This window comes from Brienomyrus brachyistius, chromosome 19, assembly GCF_023856365.1.
Source record: "Brienomyrus brachyistius isolate T26 chromosome 19, BBRACH_0.4, whole genome shotgun sequence".
Classification (NCBI taxonomy): domain Eukaryota; kingdom Metazoa; phylum Chordata; class Actinopteri; order Osteoglossiformes; family Mormyridae; genus Brienomyrus; species Brienomyrus brachyistius.
Genome location: NC_064551.1, coordinates 1,814,173 through 1,836,348, shown reverse-complemented (window position 1 = coordinate 1,836,348; position 22,176 = coordinate 1,814,173). Strand labels below are relative to the sequence as shown.

The 22,176-nt window shown below is 42.5% G+C and overlaps 1 protein-coding gene across 1 annotated transcript; it reads right to left on the bottom strand.

The window, feature by feature from the left end:
- Nucleotides 1-748: 748 nt before the first annotated feature.
- LOC125714460 (coiled-coil domain-containing protein 106-like) lies at nt 749-5,525 on the bottom strand. Its single transcript, XM_048985114.1, has 6 exons — nt 5,393-5,525; nt 4,258-4,332; nt 4,063-4,122; nt 3,195-3,332; nt 2,301-2,516; nt 749-1,610 (listed from the first exon to the last, which is right to left on the bottom strand). Exons 1-6 carry the CDS (start codon nt 5,412-5,414, stop codon nt 1,270-1,272), a joined length of 852 nt encoding a protein of 283 aa, XP_048841071.1. The 5' UTR covers nt 5,415-5,525; the 3' UTR covers nt 749-1,269.
- Nucleotides 5,526-22,176: the final 16,651 nt, after the last annotated feature.

The window sequence follows — 22,176 nt, the reverse complement described above, 5'->3', positions numbered from 1 at the left end:
AGGCTCTGTCTACCATCTTTGCCTGATCCCAAACTCTCTCTTCCAAACTTCCTTATTTCACGTCATCATTAAAACTGTCTGATTTGTCAATCAAAGGAGCAATATAGGGAAGAGCCATTTGCTGTTGCAAAGCCAGTAGGACCTGCTGTGGCTTGTATGGGTTAGTATGTATGAACATAACTGTTGCATGCTAGTGATGTAATTCATGCCAACAGATCGTGGGGGGGTGGGGGTGTGGACTTCACAGTGTGCTTTCTTTGCCCAGCACATGTTCCATGGTCCAGGTAAAATCCAAGATGGCTGCCTTCTGCTTTGTATTTTTCTTTGGAAAAACTTAAATTTTCCAATTTTTCTGTGCATGCACATGTCAGTTTTTTTCCTTTCAAATCAAAAGTCAGATATTCGACACAAATCGGTGTCACTTTACAATAATGGTACAAGAAATAACATTACTTCCGAGCGTAATTTTACGCATGAAAAAAATCATCAGTTAATACAAGGAAAACATCAGGAAAATGTCATTCATTCAAAGTGTCATTCCTGCCATAGTACAGGGGTAACATATCGGTGAATGCAGTAACTAAGGTGCGTCTGTTCTACATGGTACTTTATACTGACAAAACAGTGACCACTACTGCATCACAGAAAAAGTCCTGTATTCAGCATTCATATTTAATGAGTTCATGGTGTTTATACTGTAATAAAATGGGTAAATGTTCTTTAAAAATGAAATAATTCAGGAAGGTCATTAATTCAGCAGTACTTTATTCCGTGCTCAATCTGCACGGGGCCTTCAAAATAACACAATCACAAAGCTAACGTTCGATTCATTTCAAACAAAAAAAGGTATTCACTGCAATACTTTATTCCATTCTCAGTCTGAATGGTGCCTTCAAAAATATGTCTTCAGAATAAAACAATCTCCGAAGTCTGTTAAATCTGTTTAAAACAAAAAGGCATTTACTGCACAGTTCACAGTCAACAGCTTCAATACTCAGCTTTTGAAAACAAAATGCTCAGTAACCACAGTGATAAAAAATTTAAGTTCCTTAACTACACTGATTACAGCAGTTATGCAAAACCTTACAGATACAATCTAGCAAACACAAAAACATCACCTCAAACAACATGATACAAACGATACGTTTTTTAGTGCAAATAATTCTTAAACAGGGAACCGAGCCTGAATGTCCTTTAACAAACAAAAAAACCTACTAGACCCTGCCTTACGTCTTACTAGGTACCTGCTTCACTAACAGACCTGACAAGTTAGAGAGATAGATGTGGAATGGAGGCCCAGTTTTTATAAATGTCCAGTAAGCATCCTTCTTCCTTCTTCTTCAGTATTGAAGTAGCTGTGGGCTCCTGCTGGCAGAAGCTCCGGCAGGTTTCTGCAAACCGCCTGAGACTGTCTTTCCTTTTAAATGTCGCCCTGAGTGTTTTGAAAATGTCAGGACTGGCAACGGCGAGTTCGGCGATAGGTGCTTGCGACACGATGGTGTTTCTGTCCACTCCCAGCTTAGCGTAAGCTTCAGCCTTGCTAATGTGCTCCTTCTGTACTTTCCCCAACACCATGTTGTAGCGACGGATGGAATCATCCGGAGTTTTTACTGGAGGCGAAGAACACATCCACCATTAATGACCGTGATGCATGAAGGCAATCAGACTAGGAAAGCATTTTCCACAAGCAGTACACTGATCCAAGTGTACATGAGTATATAAAGGACAATATGGGGTCTGTGTGTGTGTCTGTGTGTGTGTGTGTGTGTGTGTTTGTACCTGTGCGTAGTCAGCAGTGATGAAAGGCTTTGGTAAAGACTACAGTGTAAGGAGAAGCTGTGGTGGCAGAAATTAAAACCTGCAAACATCCACGTTATATTAACAGGGTAACACTTTACTTGATGGGGCACAAATAATATAATATAGTGTTATTACTTATGTATTTATTAACTAAAAACGAAGTCTTAGTTACACACTGATCTCATGTTTATTCATCATTAATGAATCGTGATTTTTTTTCCCCTCAAGCAGTTAATATATTTTACTGTATTTGTTGATTCTGCAAACCTGTTAATTCTGTGAACTACTGAAGGAACAAGTAATAAATAACCGAAGTACTGATCTCATATTCGTTCATCATTAATGAGTTGTGACGCATCGTTTATTCCAATTAGCTACAATATTTGTTCATGATTTGCCCTTCAGTAGTAACAGAGGTATCATTATGTAAAGTGTTACCCAGACTTTGAAGTATTAAACCTAGAAACAGGTCAGTATATTTTGTTCTTAAACGAGCATACCTCTCATTTTCCTAACTTTCTTAGGCTTTTTGGACTTGGCTCGCTTCTTGGACTTCTTCTTTGACTTCCTTTTGTTGTCCTCGGATGAATCGTCTTCTTCGGAGTACTCCGAGTCCTCGGGGGACTGCGAGGATGTGGAGTCGTCAGTCTCCTGGAGACTCTGCTTCCTCAGCCCTGCTGAGGTCTCCTCCTGCTTCCAAGCTTTGAGCGCCAGAGCTGTGAGGAACAAACAGCAAAGGGAAAAAGGCAACACAGAGCTTCTCAGGCAGGATCAACCACTTATTATTTACTGGGAATTAGTCATTGTTATTTATTAAGAATTAAATTATGGCTTTATTCCTATTGTCATACTGACGTGAACATTTTTGTACATAACTTGCAAATTCCATATCGTGCCACTTTAAAACAATATAAATGACACTGAAAAGCTTTGACTGATGTATCCCTTTACTGTTCCGGTGCCACAGTTCCTGTACACAAACCGGCAACTTTGTTAGCAACCCCCACACTGTCTCCACCCTTTATCAATGATCAGTCGCTCACCACATAAATGGTCTTGGCTGGCCGTTTATGGACTTGTTAACTGCTCTCAACCTAGCAGTGATTCTGACGTCTACAAACCCCCCCATACACTCACACCCGCACCACACAGACCACCATGTCAGTGTCCCTGACATGCTGAGAATGACCCACTGCCTAAATGATACCAAGTCAGCTGGGCACCTGTGGTGAGACACTGACCAGTACAGCATAGGGTAGAGGGTGGCTGACAGTGCTGATCATGACGTCAGATGGGTCACACTCTGTGATTGGACACTTACGAAGTGCACAAACAAGGTGATGTTTTATTAAACGGCCACTGAGTGTAAGTGTATTTTTTTAAGATCATCTTACCCTCTTTAAGTCTCTCTCTGAGGAAGTCACGGTCTTGCGTGAGCATATCAACCTTCTCCTTTAATGTTGTAATTTCTACCTTTTGGTGCTCGACTATCTGCTTGGCATTCTGCAGAGATACCTGTAGGGTAGGGGCTTCTGAAAAGACAGGAAGAAAGTATCAATACATTGTGGTCAATGAACACTCAGTTGTTCACTAAGTTAAGTAAAAGTTAGTGGAATCTCTATGCATGTCTTTTGAGACTTAGAAAATGTAGTAGCACTTGAGGGGACACAAGTAATGTAGTAATACATGCTTATTTACTGTATTAATTAACCAGTAACTAAGTGTTAGTTATGTTCTGATCCCATGTTCATTCATCATTAATCAGACATGACAATTCATGTATTCTACTCAGGAACTATTAGTTAACAGTTAACTAATTAGATAATAATTAACTTTCTTAAAGTTCCTACATGGAATACATGAATTGTGATTAATGATGAACTAACACTTAGTTAATGGTTAATTAATGCTACTAACTTATCTGTGTCCCCTCAAGTAAAGTGTTATACAAAATATTCTTCATGGGAGACAATAAGGTAACATGACTTGAGGGCGCACAAATAATGTAGCAGCACAGTCTTGCTTATATTAATTAACCAGAAACTACAGTAAGTGTTAATTACGTAATGATTACAAGTTTGTTCATAATTAAACAATCATACGTTTCATGTATTTTATGCAGTTGCTATATTTGTTCACGATTTTTACGTGAGTAGCAACTGAGTTGCTAAGTTACATGGGCCGAGTGGTCCCCTCTCGTTTGTAAATTTCTTATGTTCTTGTGTGTTACTGGAAAAAAAGGCCGAGCGATACATGACTTACCTTCTTCTGTAGTCTTCTCACCCCAAGAAGTTGTTGGTTGGTCAATCTGGCATTGGCGTGCTGTGGTTGAGTGAAAATAATAATCATAATAATAATCACAATAAACTGAAGAAATGCTTTACGCAGAACACAGTTAGTGAAAATGCATTCTGGCATGATTTAAAAATGTACACTGTTTAATGTCAAATATATCACCTTTTCTGCTGTCTGGTCCTGCTGTGATTTTATCAGCAGGTCGTTTTGTTGCAGCCTTCCTCTCTGTGGACATATCTGAAAAGTTTCATAAGGATATTCATAAATACCTCCGTAGGACAGTAAACGTCATGAACTCACCACAGCGGTTTCAATCAGTTATGTTTCTAGGCTATAGAATTTGCAACATGGTTACAATGGAAATACGCACGTAACACTGAAAATAAAAAGCCTAACACTGTACCTGACTTGGCACAAATACTTAGTAACTACGGAAGGGCAGATCATGAACAAATATAGTAGCAGAGATAAAAGATGCGTCATGATTCATTAATGATGAACAAACATGAGATCAGTGTTTCACATTTGTTATTCATTATTTGTTCCTGCAGTAGTTCACAAAGGTTTACAGAACTAACAGTAAACATACCAACATAGAGTAAAACATAATAACGTACAATAACAAATATAGTAACTGCTTGAGATAAAAAATGTGTCACAATTCATTAACGATGAATTAACGTGAAATCCGTATGTAACCAAGACTTTAGTCTGTGGTTAATTAATACGTAAGTTATAGTATAAAACTATATTATTTGTGCCCTGTCAAGTGTTACCAAAAAAATTGTGTAAAAACAATTATGGCAATAACAACGTCAATAACAGGTTAGAAATTACACCGACAACAATGCATCGCTATTAAAATACAGTTCAGAGAGTATCACGTATAGCGGTGAAATAACAGTTTGTATTTTCGTTTTCATTAATTCATTTGTCAGTTGAAAGTTTGCTAACGTTAGATCGCGAGTGATTCATGAACAAAAAATGGTAGACATAAATTATAGCTATAGGTATAATGTCAACCTGTAAAAGTGACAGCCTACATACACACTCAGACAACATCCCGGAAAACAAATACGAATTATGAACTTATAAGACGGATTCCGCTAAACTGTCCAAAAGATTTTAACTTATAACTAGTGTAAATTTAAGCCTCTTTTGCCTGATAATGAGCCGGTGCTATATTAACGCTAGCTTTTCTAAAGTCAGCCAAAGCTAGCGTTACAGTAGCACTGGCTAAGTAACTCCAAGAAATACAGTAATATAATGTAAAAGATCATATTTACTAACCACATACCATATACTGCCGTGTCCCACATGGATGGTGCTGTAAGCTTTCGCTCGCTTGGCTTCCTTCGCTAGTGCTGCGCTCCGTTTACCTTCGAGACCGGAAGTCGGGCTGCCGATGACGTCACCGTCGCGTTAACCATATTCTCGGAAAGCCATTATTAATTGTTAGCCATTGATAGCTATAGCAGTTGATAACAACGCATTTACGAGGTATTTTGCGCGTACGAACACCGTGACACCATGTCCACAGAGGCCAAATGGTACTGTGTGTACGACCGATTTAATTAGAAGCAAATAAGACATAAGTACTAATACACTATGCATAACTACAGCTTTCATTTCTGTTGATGAAGGGCGCAGCCATCTTAAATTCTGTGGGTGGGGTTCTAGCCAGGTTCATCGTTAGCTATTGTTAGCAATAACAGATCTAGCCAGGTTCATTGTTAGCTGTTGTTCTCAATAGCAATTCTGGCAAGGTTAATTGTTAGCCATTGTTAGCAATAGCAGTTCTGGCCAGGTTAATTGTTAGCAATAGCAGATCTAGCCAAGTTCATTGTTAGACATTGTTAGCAATACCAGTTAATAACTAAGCATTACGCGGTATTCTGCGCTTACGAACTCCATAGCAACATATCCACAGATAGATGTTGGACTCTCTTGTGTATGCGGCCGATTTAATTAGACACCCTATAGGCATACCTTACTGAATTATTTATTTAGTGAGAAACAAGGCATACACTATATAGAAATAAACTCCATTGGTAACACTTTAAATGACAGGGCACAAATGCATAGTAATGGCTCAGTTACTAATAAAGGACAAATTATGAACAAATAGAGTAGTTACTTGATAAAAGATTAGGATGTTAGGATTCGTTAATAATGAACAAACACGAGATCAGTATTTCACGTGTTATTCATTACTTGTTCCTTCAGTATTTCAGAAGGGTTTACTGAACTGTCAGATACAGTAACAAATATAGTGACTGCTTCAGATAAACTGTGCATCATGATTCATTAATGATGAATTAACATGAATTAACTTAGCGTGTTTTTAAAATCCTGACCAAGTTTTTGACGACTCGGTGGGATACTCTGGTGGACACTGTGACATTTTTATGTATTCATCTGAACAGCAGAAGCAAATAAGGAGAAAGACTCTTTCTTTTGGCAGTTGTCATTGAAGCAGTGCTGGGGGGATTGGAGACCGTGAGCTTGTGCAGGCAGGCGGGGGCACCTGGAGCTGGCCGAGGTTAGCAAAGGCAGAAGCAGGCGGTGGTAGGCCGAAGCCAGGCAGCAGTGGACGTCTGCTACCTCAGCTCACAGGCGCGGTATCTTAAGGACTCATACAGCAAGACATATTACAGTCCAACAAGCTCCTTTTCCAAAAACGGGAATGATCAGAAAGCCCTCAAAACGTTTACATTCCCCCCCCCCCCAGAATATATGGTAGATATAACAGGTTTATTAGGTCATGTCTGGAGTATGGCCAGGGGTGGAAAAGGTACTAAAAATCATACTCTGCCAAAAGTACTGTTACCTTTATTTCTTTTCTGCATATTTATAGCATTTGTTACTATCAAAATGTTTTCAAATACACTTTAATTTCCCCTCTTGTTTTCCTTGTCTGATGTAGTATTTAGGCTGCCAATAATTGTAGCTTCACCCCCCCCCCCATCCTTTTACCGCTGTCACATTTGTGCACGATGTTTCAAATCAATCAGCAGTAATGAGTCTCAAGGTCGTACAGCAGGTGCCAAAGACTTACACTCACTGTGACAGACCACGAAATACTCTGGATGTAACGACTTCTCCCTGAGCACCATCACGGCAGTGTGTTCAGTCTCTGGCATTTTTCCAACGTAACTGACATTTGTGAGGTTATTCATAGTTTCTACGTGTAGTTAAAGTAAAAGCTCTACATGTAGTTAATTTAGCTTACATCATTATTATTATAAAAGAGCCACTGTACATTATTATTATTCGGTGTGTTGCTGGTTAATAATAAGTAATAGATTTGGTGATTGTTGGGCTAATGTGCAGTACATTTAAAATCAAGCAAAGCCTGGGTTTTCAGCAAGTGGTTACAAGGCGGAAGTGTCAAAGCTTTAGCTGTACATGCCGCATATTGCAGTTCTGCACAGAGAAATTTATATTCTACATGGAAAAGTAAGACAGATGGATCACAGGAGACCGGGCAAAATTGAGGTAGCAGATTTCCTGTATCTGCAAACCACAGAACTCCCCAGAGCCCTGCTACAACCCATGGCCCACAAGATGCTGTTTCCATGTTCTCCGCTGACTCTAGCTGTGCTTGGAGTAAATCCAGGCCCTCCGTTTACTCAGTGCTCCTTAAGATTATCTGCTCTGCACTTTCACCTGAGATTTACAATGATCTGTAGACCCAGTTTTGAAATTCTATGTGACTGTCAAACATTCTTTAAATCTGCTCTTGTTAACTGCTCCCCAGTTGTTGGGAAGTTATGCGCTTTTGCTAAAATGCAAAAGCTAAAATTGTACATGGCGTAAAGTATCTGCAATGCATTACAATTAATATTTAAGTTTACTATGTTGTAATAAAACAGCTGAATCTATGTGCGTCCTCTTCTGATTCGTGTTTACTCTATGCACACTGGAAGTGAACTGAAACATGAGAAAGCCTTTGAATGTGTCACATGCCCAGGTAAAGGCCCAAAGCCTCTTTTTCCACTTGATCATACTGGTCTTGTTCTGTGGAGGTGAGTGACAATGATGCGAAGCTACTGATCTCCACTCCTTCCATCTCTGAATAAGTGCAGCTCCTAAACAATAAGAAGATGGGTCTGCAGAGATCTTGCAGTCCTGTTTTGGGTCATATGTGGTCGACACTGGTGGAGATAACAGGTCTTCTTTCATTGTTTGGAAAGTTTTGCCCTGTTCACTGCCTTAAGCCCAGCAGTTCTGTTCGGGTAGCAGATGTCAGCAGAGCTTTTCCGTCTCAGCTAGGTGAGGACTGACTGTCCCCAGATGATTCATCATCCGTAGAAAGCTCCTTCACTCACTGACATTAAGAGGTGCCTTCATCCTCCTTATGACCTCAGTCTTTATTGAGTCTGGGTTGATGCCATTGGAAGAAATGATGTGGTCAATAAAACTCACCTCACCTTTGGACTGGTCACACTTGATTTTAAGGGTGATGCCTGCCTTCTATATTTTCTCTAAAGCAGCATGCAATCATGTATCCTGCTATTACTGAGGATATTGAATCCGGATATTTGTCCGGATTACGGAAAGTGATGAATGGAAAACAGCCTTCAACACACCCATTGGGCACTTTGAGTATCTAGTCATGCCGTTTGGTATTTAGAGGCCAGGGTGGACATGTGATGGTGCTTCTAGTAATTATAAGGTTTGGTCCTCAAATGTCTTCCTCACAAATCAAAGGAAATCCACCCAGCATCCTTCACATTTGAAGGGAAAATTTCCAAAGCTCACTGTGGTTTTGACCTGCAGTCAGGTTTCCTCTTATTCTCTCAGTCACACTGCAGAGTTCACACTAACCTTTCGCTTCTGTGAGCCCCTTAATCTCAGTCACACTGCAGAGTTCTCACTGACCATCCGCTTCTGTGAAGCCTTTATTCTCTCAGTCATATGTACTGCAGAGTTCTCACTAACCTTTTGCTTCTGTAATATTTCAGATGTCAAGGTTAAGCTTTCCTGTTTGGGACGGTCGTCTGTTTTGTGTCTTGCTCACTTTCTGAAGTAAGACTGAAACAGCTCGACAAGGTTAACATCTCTTTAAAATATCCAATAAAACAATCAGTACTAGTCAGTTTTAATAACAGATTATTGTAATAACAAAAAATACATTTTACAGACCACTGAGAAATTGGATTAAACATAATACACTAACAAATCTAATTAAACTTTACAACAATAAATGGGTAAAACCATGTCAGGAGTAATTATGCTTTATATTTTTGGCTCTGAAAATGAGTAGTTAATTTTCATGTGCCGCGACCCAGTAGGATGAGCGGTTTGGAAAATGGATGGATGGATAGATGGAATTTTCATGTGTTTTCATCTATTTAAAATAATTATTTACTCCCATTTGGTTATAGTAATCTTCTCCTAAATTTAATGTGGATTTTTAAAAAATAAATCTATAAATGTATGTACAAATGTACTAGAACACTTGGCCATTATACCTGCAGGAACTTTTATGACATCCCATTCTAAATCCATAGGCATCAATATGGAGTGCTGGAACAGAAAAGGGCCTTCCTTCCCCAAACTGTTCCAGCAAAGCTGGAAGCATTGTCCAAAATGTCTTGATATGCTGAAGCATGAAGAGATCCCTTCACTGAAAGGGGCCTAGCCCAGCTCCTGGAAAACAACCCCATACCATTACCCCTCCTCCACCAAACCTTATAGTTGGTAAATTGCAGTCAAGCGGGTAACGTTCTTTTGGCATCTGCCAAATCCAGACACATCCATCAGACTGCAAGACAGGGAAGAGCGATTCGTCACTCCACAGAACACACTTCCACTGCTCCAGAGCCCAGTGTCGGCATGCTTTACACCACTCCATCTGATGCTGGGCATTGTGCTTGATGATGTGAAGCTTGCATGCAGGTGCTCGGCCATGGAAGCCCATTCCATGAAGCTCCTGTGCTGGAGTTAAAACCAGAGGAAGTCTGGGACCTTGCAGATATTGAGTAAACAGAGCATTGGCAACTTGTACACACTATGCACCTCAGCACTCGGCAACCCTGCTCACTTTACCTGGTCTGCCACTTCGTCACTACGTTTCTGTTTGTCCTTAAGGCTTCCGTTTTGCATTAATACTACTTACAATTGACTGTGTAATATCTAGCAGAGAAGAAATTTCAGGAATTGACTTATTGCAAAGGTGGCATCCAGTGACAAGTACAAGTACCACACTGGAATTCACTGAGCTCTTCAGAACGACCCATTCTTAAACCTCACTGCATGGCTGGGTGCTTGATTTTGTAAAGCTGTGGAAATGGGTCTGAATGAAACATCTGAATTCAGTTATTAAGAGGTGTGTCCCAGTACTTTTGTCCAGATAGATAGATAGATAGATAGATAGATAGATAGATGATACACACTTGCAAAATATCTCTGTGTTTTATTTGATGAAAGATCAGTGCTTCTGTCATTTAGCCAATCAGATTCTGCCCAACTAGGGATAAAATACTGAAACCAAATGTTTGTGTGAATCATCAAAACGAAACCTATCAGTGTGAGTTATTTCGTTTTAAAAAGAAAACAACAGCTTTCTGGTGCCTTTGCTGGTTCTTCATCCATAACCATTGAACCCTAAACCCTAACCCACAGAACGGCGTTCCTATTGTGAGTGCTTTCCCATGATAAAACTGCTCACATCTACTCTGGGTTTCTTTGTGTATGTTCTGGTAATTTACATGAATTTTCTTTGCTTTAGACACATAAAAAGTCTCTGATCTTAGTGTTATAGAGGAATGCATGGCTGTTAACTGCATTAATTCCTTCTATTGCAAGATTAAGACCCTGCACTCATTAAATCGGTAAAAACATAACACTGTTTAAGAATTGAGTTGATTGAGTTTGGTAACACAACACATTATTATATTTATTAGTGTGAGTATATAAGAAAAAAGCGTAATGTCGCAAGTCTACAGGTATATCCGATGCCAGATTTAGTAATTTTTTTACTTTTTGAATGAACAGAACAAGTTATAAATCTTTAATATCAGTACAGCTGGTTTAATATAAGGAAACATGGACTCTGATCAGATTTTTATATGACTTTCATTGTACTTTTTACAAATTTGGACGAGTGTTGGAAAAGCAGTTATGCTCCCAAAGGTCTTTCTAGAAGTACAAAATACAAAAGGAAAAGTCTTTCAGATCATTCAAGGATGTACCACTGAAACAAGCCTTGGCCACCAGGTGCACCAATGGAATTCCTTACTTTGGTCTCCATGGAAAATGTCTGTTTTAGCCGCATGTCTTTTAATCACGCCGTAAGACCTTCAGCGCTGATGCTGCTTCATGACATGAAGTCTCATTAGGCTCACGGAAGCTACCTGCACGTGGGGGAACGTACTTGTGGAGGGCCCACAAGCCCAATGTCGAGGGCCCACAAGCCCAATGTCGAGGGCCCACAAGCCCAATGTCCAGGTCCCACAAGCCCAATGTCCAGGGCCCACAAGCCCAATGTCCAGGGCACACAAGCCCAATGTCCAGGTCCCACAAGCCCAATGTCCAGGGCACACAAGCCCAATGTCGAGGGCCCACAAGCCCAATGTCCAGGGCCCACAAGCCCAATGTCGAGGGCCCACAAGCCCAATGTCGAGGGCCCACAAGCCCAATGTCCAGGGCACACAAGCCCAATGTCGAGGGCCCACAAGCCCAATGTCCAGGTCCCACAAGCCCAATGTCCAGGGCCCACAAGCCCAATGTCCAGGGCACACAAGCCCAATGTCCAGGTCCCACAAGCCCAATGTCCAGGGCACACAAGCCCAATGTCGAGGGCCCACAAGCCCAATGTCCAGGGCACACAAGCCCAATGTCCAGGGCCCACAAGCCCAATGTCCAGGGCACACAAGCCCAATGTCCAGGGCCCACAAGCCCAATGTCGAGGGCCCACAAGCCCACTGTCCAGGGACCACAAACCCAATGTCCAGGGCACACAAGCCCAATGTCGAGGGCCCACAAGCCCAATGTCCAGGGCACACAAGCCCAATGTCCAGGGCCCACAAGCCCAATGTCGAGGGCCCACAAGCCCAATGTTCTGTTTGTGTTGCTCATTAACAGCCTGATGCTCCCAGCTGCTGCAGAGATGAACTGGGACATTTCTGGCCTGTGTCACCTTCCTCCAGTCATTCATCAACAGAAACTGTATAAGAAGCAACTCTCTCTGTTCTTGTCAGTAATAACGGGGCGGGGATTTTTACCTTTTTTTTTTTTTCTTTAATCAAAATCTGTGTCCACAGACTTGGTGCCAGTGTGCTTATTTGGACATTTATGAGACCCTATTGAAGCCATTTTTTATTCTCTAACTTCACACAATGGCATGTTTTTCTCCTGGTAAGTCATCTTAAGGATCTGTAATGAACAGTAATGGAAAGGAAACTTTTCATTGGAAAATAATGGCTAACAATTTTAAAATACATCCACAGGTGGGTAATTCAGGTCTGGAGAGAAGCCAAGATTTTGTTTCAACCAACCAGTTGAGAATGAAGAGTCACAGTCACAGAGGACTTCCCACCTTTGAATACATCTACTAAAAATAGTTTAATAATAAGCTTATTGTCATGTCGCAGGTACAGCTGGGAGCGGAGGCAGGCATGGGGAAATGCATTAAATAAAATTACCTGCAGGGAAAAAGGAAATGGACCTCGAGGGGTCAAAATGGGGTAGGGAGGATAAGACGAGGGCAGAGGGGGCACTGGGGGGCACTGGGGGGCACATGCAGGCAGCAACATCAGTGACTGGACTGGGGAGTTTGAGACAAGGAGGCACTATATACATCACTGACAAGGGACCAACGAGAGGCACCTGGAGTGATCCACACGAGGGCTGTAACGAGAGGCAGAATTAAACAAGTAACAGGTGTGGCTCATTAGAGCCACACAAGGGAGAGAATGAGGGGGAATGGATGCAGGGCATGACACATATTGCTTTAGTATTCTTGGCTAAAAATCAGTTTACATTTTGGAACAAGTATCAGGTTATTTAAATTAGGAAGTATAAACCAGCTGGTAATACCTTTTAACTGTGTCTTGCACTTTTCCGCGAGACAGAAGTGCAATGTTCAGTTTTTAAAAAAGCAATGATTTGAAAACATGTAGTTGTGTTACAAAAAGAAGCCAACAGATCAATAGGCCCCCGCTGAGCAGTAGCTGTTTGCTTTGCCACCCCCCAATTCTGTTTGATACTGTACAGGTCTGGTTCGTCAGGGGCTTGGCGGGGCTGCAGTGGCCCATCAGGAGCCCCGAATATGTCGGGGGGGTGGACACAGGATGCGTCTGCATGGTGTGATGTGAAGCCGGATTACACGCGGGGTTCCTGGCTACGATGCGTACACGAGGGCAAGTCCACGATGTTCTTTCGCTTGAAAACAAAGCACACAGTGGGTGTGACCCCTCAAGCGCACAGACAGAGCGGCTTAGGAGCCGGGGAACGACGTGGACGGCTTTTTAAACAGCAACATGGATTTTCCACATAAACCAGAACATAAATGCAAACAGCAAACTCCATGCTGTTGCCCTGGACAGTCTGGAGTGCAGCCAGTCAGTTTTCCTTTGAACAGCCCCTACGGCGAGCGTCGTATTCCGATACCTGCTAAACGCTCCAGCGGCTGCTCTGCTCCGCCCGCCGTGCCTTACACACCGCCCAGCCAAACGGAAAACTTCTCCTGGGCTGTTTAATCTTTTTCTCAAAAATTGAAAGGGTATTTTTTACCGTTCAGGAACAATTTGAACTTATTTTCGAAAAACAGCAACATAATATGACTGCTCTCTCGCCTAATCTTCCTTAGCTAACTGTGAATTGCTGTGATTTTTTTCTAGTACTTAAATAGCATTTTGTGATGGACAGTAGCTACACAAAGAGAGATTGAATTAAATTCAGCCATCTTTTAAATAGAATAGTGAGACTTTATTAATCGCTGTGGGAAAATTTCACTCCTTTCACTTCACCCCATCTTACCCCATCAGACCCATATGGCGGTGACAGCGAGCCTGGGGGTCACCGTGCCGGGTCAGCCAACATGCGGCGCACTCTGAAACCAGGGTTAACAGCCTTGCTCAAGGGATGCCAGTCCATCACAGGGCACGGGGCTGGGGTACACCCTGGGCAGGATGCCAGCCCATCACAGGGCACGGGGCTGGGGTACACCCTGGACGGGATGCCAGCCCATCACAGGGCACGGGGCTGGGGTACACCCTGGGCGGGATGCCAGCCCATCACAGGGCACGGGGCTGGGGTACGCCCTGGGCGGGATGCCAGTCCATCACAGGGCACGGGGCTGGGGTACACCCTGGGCGGGATGCCAGTCCATCACAGGGCACGGGGCTGGGGTACGCCCTGGGCGGGATGCCAGTCCATCACAGGGCACGGGGCTGGGGTACGCCCTGGGCGGGATGCCAGCCCATCACAGGGCACGGGGCTGGGGTACGCCCTGGGCGGGATGCCAGCCCATCACAGGGCACGGGGCTGGGGTACGCCCTGGGCGGGATGCCAGCCCATCACAGGGCACGGGGCTGGGGTACGCCCTGGGCGGGATGCCAGCCCATCACAGGGCACGGGGCTGGGGTACGCCCTGGGCGGGATGCCAGCCCATCACAGGGCACGGGGCTGGGGTACGCCCTGGGCGGGATGCCAGCCCATCACAGGGCACGGGGCTGGGGTACGCCCTGGGTGGGATGCCAGTCCATCACAGGGCATGGGGCTGGGGTACACCCTGGATCATTTATAGTTAAAACATTTACAAATTGATTCTTGAAATAATTCATATTGTTTTGGGTATAATGCCATATGTTTCAATAGAAAAGTATTTCATAATGTTTAATAGTTTCACTTAATTGACTGAAAATGCGAATGAGTCGAATGTAAGTACATTTTAATGGGTAATGGCCATAGTCATAGACTGTGATTATAATTAATCCTGGGGGGTGCACAGGCAGGAAGAAAAACAATGGAACTGGCGGGAAGCTTCCTCTCACGCTGATGGCATTCAGCGTTCTCACAGGGTAACTGGCAGGTTCTGCCGTTTATTTGGAAAGAAAGCTGAGCTCAAGTCTGTTATCAGTGCAATCTGAGGTGCAAATGGTGTCCTGGTCCGGAGCCCAGGTCACAAAGACAGTCTCTCTGCAGAGGAAAGACCGCTTTGGGGTGGCACTGTGATAGTGGCGGAGATTTAGTAACAAAAGGAAAATATAGCATTGAATATGTGTGTGTATATATACATATATATATATATATATGTGTGTGTGTGTGTGTGTGTGTGTGTGTGTGTGTGTAAAAGCAGCTACCCTCTGAGGATCCCACATCATTTCTCAGCCACATCTTTGTTTAGGACTCCAAGTTTCCAATATGCTGCAACTGACATAGGAAACACGTTGTATAATGGGGGCAATTTAAAAAAAGTAGATTTAGTACATAAAACACAGAATAAATGTAGCCTAAGCATGCCTGTTAGCCTAAAAGTTAGAAACGAAAATCCGGTGGCTGGATGCTGTTGCATTGTGTCAAGTTTTCCTCGTGTTTTATGACTGCAAATTGAATATGACCTCAGAACATACTGGCACGAAATGTGTTCGCACCAAACAATGGGTTACCAGTAAATACTATGAATGTTTATGTAATTACCCAGTCTGTGTAGCAGAGTATATAACCTTGGTTTGTCTGATAGTGACGTAGGAGCAGCAGCACCGGCCAATCCAATGTGTCTCAGCGGCACCCAGGCAACCCACCTTGTTTTCGTCCAATCAGAATCTGCCAGGTTTGACCTGAGTATTTTCACAGCATAACTGAATGCAGATTTTCCACTAAGATCTCTAAAGATCTGTGGCTGACTGAGAGTCTGCCTGGGCCCCGTCCATGTGAGGAAGATTCCAGATCACGCGGCTTTTGCCAATAAACTAACTCGGACCACATGTCCTGGCGTTAGAGGAAAGCCATCGTGCAGAATGGCTGCTTCAGAAACCAATGAGGTTAGCCTTTTAATCCCGTACTAATCTCACTATTTGTATGCCCTCTTCAAGGATGAGGTGTCCTTGCAGACCTGTCACACAATGTTTTTGTAACGAAATGACAGAGAATATCCTGGCGCGCAGATCAGGGACGAGAAGGTTTATGCAGAATCTTCTGCATGTTGCTGATGTATGATTTTATGTGTATTTATGTGTTTATGAATAGCCGGATTTGTTTTTCTGATTCTTTTACGTGGTCCCGCGCTAAAAAGTCTCCCTTACACCTTACTGGCGCAGACTCTTTGAACTAAAAGGTTGAATTTTGGCAGGCGTGCCGTTCTGCTTGTCATGGTGGAGACTTCGGCAGAAAAGCCGTACGATGCTTTGTGGTACCTTAACAACAGGAGCAGCCACTCAACTCGATTTCCTTTGGCATTAGATACAGAGGAAACAGAGGGTTGAAATATAAATTAACTGGATATTACAGAACAGTCCAAAATGGAGGAAGTTAACTTGCTTTACGTTAAACGTATTTTACAAATACAAAGTAGCATATTCCATAGAGGATAAAAGGTAGTCTATTGATATTTACGCAGGGATGAATGTAGATGTCAAGGACAATCTGAAGATATTTGAAAATATAATACATTTGGAAATATTTTTACTAAAAAAAAATGCACAGGAAAAACAATGACGAAAAAGCTTTTAGGCATTTTTCCTTCACCTGTCAGACTTCTGCTTGAAATTGCTAAATAATACGGGTATTCGGTCTTCCACTGTAACTCAGCTCAACAAAAAAGGAACATGCAGATTTATAAGGTCTTATTTATTGTGATCCCTACTTTATTTCTAAATCCAGCATTCAAAATGTATTTTTCCTGTTGGCCATATCGTTTCATGAATATATTTTGAGTAAATCTTAAACGGTAATGAAATTACACAGTGTACATCATGTTTTTTTTTTATATTCTGGGCATATATTTGCACAAATGTTGGTTCCTTATAAGGGATGTCCATCAAAATGCAGTGTAGAATTAACAAGAACAGATATTAGAAGATTAAGGCTTTCAGGGTATTATAGTATGCAGTGAGTATTTTAGAGAAACAGGGAACAATGTGACAGATTACAAATGCAACAACTTCATGGTGATGGATACCAACAAACACTGTGAATGACAATCGAATGAAACAATATGATAACCAGCAGGAAATACCATTAAAGAGATCAGTTTTTCTGCAGGAAGTATGTGTGTGTGTGTGTGTGTGTGTGTGTATGTGTGTGTGTGACATTAGGTTTATATTACATTGTGGAGACCAAATGTCTTCCACAATGTAATAAAAGCATGCATTTTTCAGGTCCCCACAAAGATCTGTGAATGCAATCAAAAAAGTAGAAATGCCAAAAGTCATGTATTTAGTTTGGTTACTTATGGTTAAGGTTACAGCTGGGTGGGGGTTAAGGTTCTCATGTTATGATTAGAGCTTTCTCCGTAGAAATGAATGAAGGGTCCCCACAAAGATATCAGAATTACAAACCTTTGTGTGTCTGTCTGTTTGTCTCTTTGTGTGTAGGGGCCTTAGGTACAGAGGTGGATACCTCAGGTTCAGAAAGTACAAATCCAGACCAAGATTTAGTTTTGACCAAGCAGATGAGTATAAAGAGTCACAGAGAACTCAGATGGTTGGTCTAAACAAAATCTTGGCCTGGATTTGTACTTTCTGGACTTGAACTATCCACATCTGCTCAGGTAGTATTTGTGTCAAAGTTTGTAGTAAATTACAACACTCTTGAAAGGTAACACATGTGATTCTGTTTTTGGACTTTTGCTAGGACTGTGTAAGTTGACTGATTAAAGATTTGTTCCAAAAAATTTAAAGGTTCATGATACAACCGTTCTCATTCACGTTTTTCTGGCCTTTTCCTGGAATACAAAACTATTCCAGACAGGAAAAACTATCCAGAATGTTAAAATACACAGGAACTAAGTAACCTATTACAAAACATCTTCCAGGGCAAATGCTCTGTCTTATATACCTGCCTTCCTGTTTTACAGATGCTTCCTCTTTATCATAAAGAATGCCAAGGAAAAAGTGATTCAGGCCTAATGTACGGCACGCGTGGCAGCTTATGAATGTTTGAGTCTGATTTTTCTGGTCATAATCACCTTGATTATTAATTTAGAAAGTGAACCCCAGTCTTTTCTAATAACATCTCTGCCTCAGCCAATACTGACGTCTTACAGTGCAGAAAGCAAAGTATGGAAACAGAGTGATCAGCTTTAATTATTTTAATAATAAATCCTGGCAACATGAAGAGCTTCCAGTCCAGCCCTTTCAAACCGAGGCAGCGTTCTCCATCATGTGCTGCGGGAACGTTGCGATTCCCTCAAGGATGGCTTCCCTTTCTTCTGTGACTGAGCTTTCCATGTATTTCAGGCAAACCCCCTCGATGGTAACTTATTTTCTACCACATGCATGCAAACACGGACTTCGCCTTGGATTCAAACAATGTCCTCAGGAAGCTCCTGTTATTCATGGAGAAAACACATTGTCAGCATCTGGGGTGGAGACTGCAAGGCCCACTGTGACGAGGGGGCCTTGTGGGTCGTGTTGCTGTGTCCAGTCATACATCACCAGTGAAGTATACAGTCAGCCTGGCAGGGTTACATTTCATTGGCAGCTTAGTTTTCAGTGAGTCATGGACGTCTGCTGGTCCTCGACCAGGGTTGTGTTTTTCAATCGCTAGATTTACTACATGACACTGAAATCCCGAAATCTGAAAATCGCGGGTGCCTCCATTCGGCCGATTTCTGCGTTCCCAATGTCTTGCCTTGCCTTCTGCATGGTGTATAATTACCCCATAAAAGCCATTAAGGAAAGGAAGCTTGGAAGGATGTGGTGAAAAGAGGAGGCTCACGTGGGAGATGATATATGGAAACGGCAAACTCCAGGGGGAAGATGGTGGGAGCAGAGGAATATGCCTGAATCAGGAGGTTGGAAATGAGGAATTGTGGCTGGGAGTCCCACAGTTGTGGTGTTTCAAGCCCTTGTGTGATGCTACTGTCTGCTCCAGCCAGCTGTCTGTCCTGAACCCTTTCTAGATACATATCTCCCTGTTAACCCTACTCTTTGTGGCCATATTTGTGTTAGTCTGTGGTTCAGCTGTTTAGGATGCTGTGCCTGTGATCGGAGGGTTGCTGGTTTGAATCCCTCAGTCAGCATAATGATTTCACGGTTGGGCCCCTGAGCAAGGCCCTGGTCTCCCAATTGTTCCAAGCCTTGTCTGACCTCGTAACACTTTACTTGAGGAGGCACAAATAATATAGAATTATTCTACTACTTACAGTCTGTATTAATTAACAACAAACTAACTGTTAGTTACATACTCATCTCATGTTTGGTCATCATTAATGAATTGTGACACGCCTTTTATCTGGACTAGCAACTATGTTTATTCTTCATTTGTTCTGCATTACTAAATGAGTTACTAATTTTATGTATATGTTAAGTAATGAGTTAAGTATTTGTGCCCCCCCCCCAACTAAAGTGTTACCACTGACCCTACTTCTCTCAGAAATAGTGTGCTGCTTTGGATAAAGGAAAATATTTGTTAAAATGTAAATGAGGCATTTGTCCATATACTATCACATACCGGCACCATCGTCCTGCATAGTAATGCAGTTAGTATCTGATTATGACAGGAACATTCTACAACAGTCCACTGCCATTCTGCAACGGTATGGCTAAGCGTGCACATAAGAAAACAATTTAACCAGCTTGCCGTAACTGTCAGTAAGACTGATCTCTGTAATCTGTGGCAGAGGCCATGACTCCCATAATCAGGTGACCTATCACTGACAAATCAAAGGGGTGTTTTGACATGTTAATTTCTGCCTGGAACTTAAAGCAATATTCATGGTTTATTTTTGCTAGAGTGCTATGATGCTGTTAGATTGTCAGCCTGTGCATGTTGTGAATCTGCTTCCATGACGGAACATGCTTATTTGGGGGCTGATTGTCACCGTTGACTGACGGACAAACAGCGCCGCGGCCTGAAGGGTGCAGCCGAGCAGGACGGGAGTCCGGATCTGCAAGCACCAGTGGGACCGGACTCAGGCCCAGAGGTGCGAGGCAGCGGCGCCACATGTTAAGCCACCTAACTTCTGTCAACAGGCTTAAACGTTTCCTTTAAGCCCCGTTAATTGCTCTTGCTGTCCACATGTCAGCACTCCGCTGAGTCTCCGAACTATGGGAGACAAGAGTGGACGTGAGGAGGAAATTCTGGGTGACATTTTGGATTTGCAGTTTGTTTTAAATACCAGGACTGCTACCATTAAGAATCACCACAACTTTGCAGAAGGTTCAGAAGGTGAGGCAGTGTGAGATCTACAGTTGGAGGTTATCCTCACAGAGATGGTACTGATGACAGGCTCTGCACAGGAAGCATGAAGGGTCCTCATGGGCGTGTTGAATATTAATGACATGCTTACATTAATGTGATGAAGCCCTCCATTAACTGGGAGTAAGAATCTTTCCTAGGGGCAGCTGGTTTCCTGCCGGTTTGGGAGAGCATGTATATTAATAAGCATTTTCATTTCCAAGACATTTGAAAAATATGATGCAGCTGAGTGGACTCAGCAATCATCCATTACATGTTACAATAATAGAATATATAAAGTGAAATCGCTTAATGTGTTGGAAATCCTTTCTAATGTGCATAGATTTTACGTGACCTCCAGGTCATGTAACAGGTCATGTGACAGGCCAGGTGACAGGCCAGGTGACAGGCCATGTGACAGGTCATGTGACAGGCCAGGTGACAGGCCAGGTGATAGGCCGACTCAAAATAGCCTTTAGAGTGTGAGGGTTTGTGTGAATGTGTGTGTTTGGCATCAGATCTGCAGTGTGTTTCCCAAAAAAGGCTGTGATTGCTGAACGTCTGGAGTGGTGTTTTAAATATGGATGGGGGAGCTACGTCTTGTGTATATTTAACAACATTTTAGGAGAATAAAGGTTGTCTTTAATTCAGTTCAGACATCATTCATTCAGAATCATTAAATTAGTCTAAATGTCACTCGATGAGTTCTATAGTAATATGAATGCAAGTAAATAATACACATTGCATTGATTAGCCTACTTTGAAATATATTATCTATATATTAATAAGATGTATAAAATTATATGTTTCCACAAAATTAATATGTAAATAAAGCTCAAATCAAAACAGTCACTTTTTTTAGCCACAAGGAATAAGGGCCCTTAAGAAACTGCATTAAGAAACTGAGAGCAGAGGAGCCGCGACACTCGGTTACAGCGTCTCGCGTGACGTACTGCCTCTGCCGGCATTTCTGCAGTGCGCCGGACTGCATGTGAGAGCAGAGGAGCCGCGACACTCGGTTACAGCGTCTCGCGTGATGTACTGCCTCTGCTGGCATTTCTGCAGTGCGCCGGACTGCCGTCAAGTCGGGCCTCTTCCATCCGCGCATCGTTTCGCGCCGTTGGTAAGTGGTTCCGCTGGAAACAGCCCCAGCCTCTGAGCACCCTTTGTCACACGATCCACACCAGCAGCGCGAGGAGCCGGACTCAAGCAGAGCTGCATGAAAGAGAAGGCAAACAAAACAAAATTAGGGTGAAAAGGGCAAGATTTACAACAAGTGAAATATCGCCTCCAATAAAACTCCAGAGGAGTCCAGTGATCCATTCAAGTTCTGATTGCTATCTGAAACATTCTCTGGTATTACAATGATCATTTCAGTGGTAGTTACATACAATTTAAAATCAAATGAAGAAAAAAAAACTCATGAGGACATGGGGGGGGGGGGGTCACAAAGCCCCATCCATCACTGCTTTAATCAGACTTTTTCCCCTTTATAAAAAATGAGCATCATGCCCTAATTTAAGGAAAGTGATGCACGTTTTTCCTTCGCACTATCCATGTGTCACATAGGACAAGTTCTATTAAGGATGTCAGATAGAAAATTCGGAGAGCTACTCCCGGAATGCATGACGGTTTTTAATGAAAAACCGCCGCCGTCCTGTGTCACTCCGAAGAGAAACGCGTTTTCTTCCCGGCCGCTGAGTCCTGCCCTCACAGACGGAGCAAAGAGCT

Bases quoted from the DNA above. Each gene is read 5' to 3' on its own strand.
- LOC125714460 (XM_048985114.1), bottom strand. From the start codon at position 5,414: ATGTGGGACACGGCAGTATATG. The intron at 4,123-4,257 runs GTGATATATTTG...ACTCAACCACAG, and splicing joins AGGACCAGACAGCAGAAAAG to CACGCCAATGCCAGATTGAC. The intron at 3,333-4,062 runs GTAAGTCATGTA...CTGTCTTTTCAG, and splicing joins TGAGAAGACTACAGAAGAAG to AAGCCCCTACCCTACAGGTA.